The sequence below is a fragment of the Typha angustifolia genome, chromosome 10, assembly GCF_048772165.1.
Source record: "Typha angustifolia cultivar Huaian chromosome 10, ASM4877216v1, whole genome shotgun sequence".
Lineage (NCBI taxonomy): Eukaryota > Viridiplantae > Streptophyta > Magnoliopsida > Poales > Typhaceae > Typha > Typha angustifolia.
The window spans coordinates 12,493,916-12,502,632 of NC_133248.1; the positions used below are offsets into that span (position 1 = coordinate 12,493,916).

General features: G+C 35.0%; 1 protein-coding gene across 2 annotated transcripts; it reads right to left on the minus strand.

Annotated features, from left to right (window-relative positions):
- Nucleotides 1–287: 287 nt before the first annotated feature.
- Nucleotides 288–6,228, minus strand: LOC140769148 (carboxypeptidase SOL1). Of its 2 annotated transcripts, none has more exons than XM_073109740.1 (15): nucleotides 6,000–6,228; nucleotides 5,543–5,612; nucleotides 5,369–5,464; nucleotides 4,722–4,752; nucleotides 4,561–4,617; nucleotides 4,161–4,256; nucleotides 3,470–3,592; nucleotides 3,198–3,302; nucleotides 2,973–3,019; nucleotides 2,683–2,808; nucleotides 2,411–2,513; nucleotides 1,856–1,918; nucleotides 1,130–1,213; nucleotides 956–1,019; nucleotides 288–720 (listed from the first exon to the last, which is right to left on the minus strand). In XM_073109740.1, exons 1-15 carry the CDS (start codon nucleotides 6,103–6,105, stop codon nucleotides 404–406), a joined length of 1,488 nt encoding a protein of 495 aa, XP_072965841.1. In that variant the 5' UTR covers nucleotides 6,106–6,228; the 3' UTR covers nucleotides 288–403. The 2 variants fall into 2 exon arrangements, with proteins under 2 accessions (XP_072965841.1, XP_072965840.1); XM_073109739.1 differs by having other exon boundaries at nucleotides 5,982–6,228.
- Nucleotides 6,229–8,717: the final 2,489 nt, after the last annotated feature.

Sequence of the window (8,717 nt, forward strand, 5' to 3'; positions counted from 1 at the left end):
TTAATATACCTCTCGCAATTATATACATCAACATTATTAAGTATGGCCCCATAGGCGAGACAGCCTTTTTGTAACACTCATTTCCTGCCTTAAGAATAATATAAATCCATCCTTGCCTTTCCTTTAGACACAACAAAATCTGAACCTCGTATTCCCTGCAACTCGGTACGAACTAGGCTGATGAACAACCCAACAATTTATGTCGTGAAAGAGAGTAAAGTAGATGATTAAGAGCTCAATATTACTTCTTTAAAGAAACTAGCCAAATTATTTAAACATCTCAGAGGTAGGAAAAAATTAAATTGTCGTTTATTGGTAAAGTTCCTTATCTTTTTCAAGAAAGATAGGAGATGTTTCCTCTAGGGAAACGTCAAGTAATTTATCTAAGCTAAACGTCGTTATGCTATACAACAATGGGCCGTCTTGTCCCAGAAAAATGCCTATGGCTTAGGTGCCTAAACATTTTTCTCGTCCTTAAGACAAAACAAAGAAACAGGAGGATAACAGAAATTAAAAGAAACAACTCCAGGTGATATCCTCTAAGAAATGCAACCAGCTCAAGCTTGTCCTTGCCATCACAATTGCATTCACAGTCGCTTGTAAAAGATTGATGCTTGATAGCTCCTTCTTCCGGATTTAGAATGAAATCCAAGTTCACGGCCTCCTCCTCCAACAGTATTCTTGTAGTCTTCGTATGGAAACCAGATACAGATGCGATGACTACAAGGGAAGTTCTCTTTGTTTCAGAAAAACAACAAGCATATAAACTGCAAATAACTATGAACAACCAAGATCAACTGCTTTTCACAAAAGATAACCCTGAGTAATGATAAAATTTTCCAAGTTAACAAAGGATATGTTTAGATTGGTGCTGTTCTAGGTATCATCTACCTTCAATACTTAATTTCAACAATTTTTTTACTAAATTTTAAGCAAGCAATTAAATTCGCTATACCTTCATAGCTTCCTCCAGGAGCAAGCATGCGGTGATAGTCCCCGAAGAACTTGCTAGCATTCACCTGTAAGCAGGGAAACAGAAAAATGTGAAAATAAGCGTCATCCAAAATAATCAAAAGTTCAAAGAATATGAAGATCCACATAATTATTCTTTTGGTAGGAAGGAACGTACTCCGTAGTTGATTCCCTTGATCCTTACTGAGGCAGGCAAAGGACGCCCAGTGTCTGCTGCAAATATCCTTCCATGAACGCCTGTCTGATGATACAGTATTCACTCAATAATTATCACAACTGGATTCCACAAAAAAGGCACAGGGACATATAAAACAATGTAAATAAATCAAATAAGGTTTTGTAAACAACTGAACCAAGTTTGGGAAGTTCTCCTACATCTGCAATCAAATCCTAACATTTCTGCTTTCACAATTTACAAGTTTAGACCTCAATTCATCCATAGGCAGTTATTGGTGAAATAGTATTTAGCATCCCAACTTGTCCCTCACAAAATATACAGAAAACTTAAAAATAACTAACATTCATTTAGTATAACAGCATTGTAACAGCTTCAAACCATACAGAATTTAGTTTATTTTTGAAAAACTTTCTATTGATAGCATCAATCGCCCCCCAACCCCTAAAATACTTCCATATGCTCATCATTATTAAAAACCATACTATGTAATAGGAAATTCAAATCTGATCAATTGAGAAACTTTAAATACTTTGTCTTATTTTATACCTAAAATAATTTTAATTAGATTATTGTAACAGATAATATTTTTATAAGTAATTATACATTATTAGAGATATTGGCCTAATCAAATTTTCTGGCTCCGCCCTTGTGCATATATATATATTGCTTGTCTATGTGATAGTAAAGATCGCAGAACTACTTTACCTTGATGAGACTTGCAACAAGATTTAACATACTCATTCTGTTGTACTCCCAAATGATAGGCAACTGCACAAACAAAAACAACAGGAAAGAAATACTTCATTTGGAATTCATAGAACATATAAGTATGTACATTCAGGTAGATTCTGATAATTACATTCAGAAAATCAAATTGATAACAGTGACAAGAAAGCCTTGAAAAATCATTTTCTTGATGACAAGGTTACATCATGGGATTAAAGTAAACTACCAAAGAATCTTGAGCAGTTTTCAGTCTGTAGTTGTAAATGTTAGCAAATAATTTTAGAGAATGACTTAAAAAGGAAAACTATGAAGAAGAGTTCACAAAAGCATCCAGAGCAATCAGGCCATTAGAAGACATGATAAATAGCTGAAAAGGAATTCATAGTGTGCCAAAGTTGCATTATGAACATCAAGTTTGGTAAAGAAAAGCAGATTGTAGTAACTTGCTTTATATATATTTACCAAGGAACATTACTAGGAAAAACACGCAAAGAGTTGAAAAATATAGTAACAAGAGATTTTGCAAATGGACACCTCATTTGCTTTTGGCCATTTCGTATCACTGATTTCCAATGTTAACTCAAAACAACCGCCATGTATATAGTTCCAATCTTGCATACCTCCATAAATAGGGTACCTGAAATAATCCCACTTTCCTCAGTTAAGACCTCTGAATTTGAGAATCTACAGAAAAAGGAAAAGGCCATCTCCATAAACTTTTTGTTGTCCTAAATACTTATCGGAACCGCTTGACATACTATTGTAGAATATAGAACAATCTTTGGATGGAGATTCGTTTACCATACCAAAATGCCCCATTGGTAATTCCTCCTTCAAATTCCTTGCTCAAAGACATGTTATAATGTGAGCGACTATATATAGATGCCATGTAACGGAATGTGCTGTCATCAGGGCATGCATAGTATTGTTTCCTGAAATCAAACATTAAATCAAAAAATTAGAAAGCATAGAACTTAGAAAGTTTGAAAGAATCATGTAGTAACTTTACCAACATCAATCTAGTAGACAAACGCCACAATCAAGTTGTAGTACATAATGCACAATACTCTTAACGACCATGAGGAGATACAGTTACCTTGTATCTTCAGAACCATCCCATGGATAATTTGCAACAAGTGCACCCTACCAAAATTCATAAAAGAAAGGAAAAATATGGACAGTTAGGCAAGATAATTGGTTTCATAATAGTACAGCAGAAAAGGAATGACTAACAGAGAGGGCATGCTGCTGTTGTTGTTGAAGAGAAAGGACATGATTTATTGGGATTTTTATGCATGAGAAACTTTCTAGAGACAATTACCCCATGTAGACTTGCAGAAGCTGTGAAGTGTTGTTGTTTCACCCAATTCATAACAGCTCTAGTTTCAGGTTGTCTCAAGCTCACCACATCATTCATAGGATAAAACTACAAAATCTCCGGTATGTCAAATAATGGCATGTAATATAGAACATGAAGTAAAAAATGAAAACTATGATTGATCTTTATAATAATGTTAACCCTCAAAGATGCATGTGTTGTGTATGAGAAATAGTCCTTTGACAAACTATAACATCGAGCAACTAGGTCCTCACTTGGTCAGGAAAATCTCGATTCAGGTCCACCTTATTTGCATTACCACGTCTCCTAAGAGCAAATCCATCAGGATTCATTGCTGGAAGAATATGAAGGTGAACATATTTTACAATCATCGTTGCCTATAAACAAAAGCATAGGATTTAGACCTAATAAAAGGAAATTTAATCACAAGATTTTGCAAAAGTATAAGATGATAATTTCAAGTGCTACAACATTGTCCTGTAAGATGATGGCTGCTGTCAAACATATCACTTAGGCTTGACACAATGACAACCAAAACAGAATCATTGATCGTGCAGTTCGATATTTACTTCTGTGTGTTCCCCTCACAAACCCACACCCACACACACAAACAAACAAACAAAAAACAAAATTGTTGACGAGCAGATAAACACAAAATCACAAAAAAGTAAAATTAAAATAACCCAACTGAACAACACCTGTAAAAAGAGATCAGCATACATTAACATGAATTGCAATGGGTATCAATATTTAATTACAAACTATTCATGCCCCATTGACAAGGTCCAACAATAGAGAGATTTTCCCGTCATCTATGTAGTAACGAAATCTAATGGAAAGAAATAATATCGTAAAATATGGTAATAAGATGATTAATTTTTACCTCCAAAAGAAAGCCTGATAAGCAACATAATGGAGAAGATTGTGGGTTTTATTAGTGCTTACCAAGGAATCCTTCATATAGTTGTTGCATAGCCAATTTGCAAGAAGTATAAGCAGCTCTCGCCCAACAGGTTCATCACCGTGAACATTCCCAATGAACTACAAAAGTCGAAGTTCAGTTTATCTTGAGATATACAAGAATAGAGGATATAAAATATCTTTTATCTTGAAGTATATGAGGATAGAGGATATAAAATATCTTGTATCAGTATGCTCCACTATATGAGGTCCCAAATGGAAATATAGAGTAATGTCTTGCCTTAAACATGTCAGAAAAGTTCCATATTCAGATTAATGAACCGGTACATAACTGATGAAGCCTATAGAACTTTTACATAAGACGAGAAAATTGATCCAAGATATTTGATCTTAACTGGAAGATCAAGTAGGACTGGATAATTACTTTAAATGCTGGTTCAGCTTCTCTTTGCCCGGGCTTGTCGGAAATTTCAATTACCCACTGCAAAAAAATTCCGAAGGGAGGTAAATAAGCATAAAGTCTAATGCATGTTATTCTATTTGAGCATAAGTAATTCATTTAGATTTGGCGTAAAAGAGACATACCAATGGAAACCCATTCACGCTCTTTCCAATGCTGATGTAGTTTTCAGTAATCCCTCAAAGAGAGAACAAAAAATAGGTAAATATATTTTGATAAAAATGGAATGCTAGTAAGATGAGAAAACAATACCCATAATCATGTAAAGTACTGATCCAAATCCATGCCACTAAATCTTTTGGAAGGACACAATGTACAATTTTATATAGGTATGGACATACATAACCTACATGAAGCAATTATAAATTAACAACACACTTTTGATGTAAATTCAAGACTTCACTTTAGAGTGAAGTACTGAAGTTTAATCGTTATTGCATAACTGTCATAGTGTCATGTAAATTTGAATTTGAGCCTTTGAACATGATCGATTTCTAAGTCTTGTGAATAGAGAACCCTAGGTTTTAGGCTTTATTATCTCGGAATCAAGACATGTTGAGATCATTGCACTATATTTTTCTATTAAGACTCTTTTCTTGGGACAGTTTGATGCATAAGAAGGTTTTTCTATGCCCTCTTCGACATTATAAATCACATCAAAGGACTCATGTTTTGATTTTAGCCGTTTGATGTATTTCCTAGAATCATTTCCTATTTCCTATGTTCCAACGAAAAAGATTTCTGCAGCATCAAAGTTTCTCACCGAATTTACCTGTATATCCTAGAGATATTAGCACATCTCTTCCCAAACTCCTGGACAGCCGTCTCTAGTTCAGAGTTACTCATATACCCATGGGTCATGGCCTCGCTGCAATGGATTGAACAACCAAAGCATGAGTCTCTCTAAAAGAATTTTGCCATATAGATAAGAAAGAAAAATACATACGTAATCTGAGGTTCCTTTTCCTCAAACAAGCGACGTGTATATAACCCACTTCTTTGGCCGAGACGATCTCCTGAACCAAGATGGCAAAAGCAATCAAGAGGATGGATATGAGAACAAACGAACCTATGCTTTGAAGTAGCACGTGTTGATACCAGAAGCAGATCGTATCATATGGAGAGGTCTAACTAGAAGAACATAATGCTACTTCTATCACGAAAGCTTTCTTTGTTGGTCCACATCAAATTACACCAACTAAGAACGACCAAAAAAGAAAACAAAATCTCCCATCTACAGGAAAGATTTTTTTTTTTTTCTTTTCTAGGCGTCAGACTCCGTAAAATAGAACTCCAAAGCATCGGAGTCGAAGTTATAGATCTCATTGCTGTATTCAATAACTTCAAAATAACGTAAAAATACATATCTAGATCAGGAGTTATACCAGAACTAGAGCGATAACCTGATGGATCCGAGATCGCTTCGCCGCCTCTCGCAATCGCAGCGATCGGAAGCGAAGAAATCACGAGAACAGCCACAATGATAACCGTAGTAGGTGAAAGATCCATCACGAAGCTTACAATATCTCCACCTTTTCTCTCTCTATAAACTTACGAGCTCCTCGATTTCCTTTCCGCGACTCTCCGCCATGGGCGAGAAAGAGAAGTGAAGATAGTCGGGAAAATATTAAAAAAAAAAACCGGCGTAAAGGGAATGATGTTAAAACTTTGGACCGGGATAGGTGTTTTAGCCCCCATAGCATCATTAGCCTTGGGCTGACCTTCATTTAAGCCTATAACGTGGCTCAATTGGTTGAATTGGGCCTAAATCGAGGCCGCCTATTGAATTCTGAAGATTAAAAGTTTCTATTCACGGCCCATGGATCCAAGTGATGGCCTGATGGGTTTCCCTTATATTTTTCTCAGTGAAAGTTCATATACTAATCATTTCATTACAGACAACAAGTAGATAAATGAGAGATACATAGTATCAACTGAATAACAAATATTATAATTACTGGTGCAGAATTAAGAACTACGACCTTAGAAACGAAGTTCATACTTGATCATAATCGACAGCACCCACATAAATAGCACGGCAGGAGCTTTGGCCCATCAAGCCTTCTCGGTCATGTTAGAATTCTCTGTCAGTTTAGTGGAGCTCCAGCTATTATAATTCGGTGATGTCAGATTGTCAGTAAACCGAGATGCCTCGACGGTGCATGCCATGCATGACTCTGCCAAAAGATTGTCTGCAGCCCTGAGTGCATAATTTACTGTAGTTTTGTTAGACATGAGTCGACAAAAGGCAAACTCTTCATAAATACAGATGTATTTAAGTTTTACCAAACCTTAATTAATATAGTCGAGCTATCCAATCTAAACTTCAAGTCACGTGCATCGTGGAACAATTAAATGTACTGAGATCTATTTTGAGTTGTCACGCTATCAAGTTACTTCTTTAAGTAAACCATATTGTTAAGCTATCAATTCAGTTGAATTATTGAGTCAAGTCACTAAATCGTTAAATAGATTTTTTATAATAATTATTTAAAATTAGAATCAATCTCATAACGTGGTTTGGTATTAAAAAAAAACAAAAAAATTACTACAGCTGGTGGAAGAATTTACGACAGTTTTGTGGCCAACTGACTCTAAAGCTGCCACGTTGTGATGCGTAAAATTACTGCAGATGATCCACTCCCCGCGCGAGTGGGTTCCCATCGATTCCGACTTGTATGCGATCTTTGATCTTTCTATTCCATGTATTTTTTTTTTAAACTATCTATCTCAGCACTCAACCACTCGACGACTCCACGAATATAGGTAGACAAGAGGGGAGTGACGCGTCACATTCTGGGAGCCTAATTCAAATGGAACCTATCAGTTAAAAAAAGAATGAACAAACCTCGTGTCAGAAGTATCTATTCCTTATTAAATATCGTTGGTTGTCTAATCATGGGTGCAAACGTCTTGCAAATATTGGAAATAGATATTGATTATGTAGATGCTATTTAACTCTTTTTTAATCTCTATTTATTTAAGCTTCGTATAGTATAATTAAAACCTCTTATTCGTAAATTATTTAACCAGCAGTTAGGTAGGATATTTTGCCCGGTTCAACTACCTCGACAACTAAAGGTCGGTCTGATTGAGATAGTGACAGGAGGGAGAAACCAAAAAGGTTAAAATAAAAAAATAAAAAAAAAATAAGACAATAGAATTTATGCTTTACTCTTTCTACTATTTGGTGATCGGAAATAAGTCAAACTCTCTATAACATCTTATCTCTTAAAGTAGAGATTAGTGCTAATCGGTTGCCACTCGAGCCAATGGGTCAGGACGAATGGCACCGCCCCTAGCTCTTATCTATTTTAAACATTATTCTACGCTAATAATGCTCCACCGACGATGTCCTCATACATAGCTTTATTTCATTTCACCATCATGCTCATTGAAATAATTGATGAGGTTTCTTATGCAAGTCCACCAAGTAACCCTTGACTATTGTTTCGGAACTTTCTAGTAACATTGTCGAATGATTTGACCCCCAACCCTGGGGGCCAGGCTCATTATTTTTGGAAGAAAAAACAATTAATAGTAATAATATAATATATAAATCGTAATAAATAAAATTTAGAAGGAAATAGGTTTTGGGATGATTGCTACAGGAATGTGCCTCAACTGTTTAAAAGACTATTTTTTTTTAATCAATTTGAAGTTGCAGTGGCTCTGATTATGTAAGAAGTTGATTTACTTTTCTATCCTTAAAACATTTTCTTTGGTTTTTATTGTTGTCAGAGAAAAAGATTTTAGGTTGCAGTTGATTTGGCTGTGGAATAACTTCTAATTAGTTTAGCTATGCCTGTTTCTTAAACTTGCATAAGAAAATTTATACAGTTTAAAGTGTTATGGTGTCTGATTGTAAATTATTACAGTGGTGTAATAGTTATATTTAACGTGACATAAAAAAGTAACAAATTTAAGAGATAATTTGATGAATGATTAAAGTAATTTTTATAATATGGAATTGGAGAGTAAAGATTAAAAAAAGGTAATTGAAATAATAGTTTATTGAAGTGAATATCATTTCAACGACAAAATGATAATCTATCTCTCGTTTAACAGTTTTCTACCAGGATTTGGCAATCTTCTTCCCCATTTAATTTCTTTAGTCAACT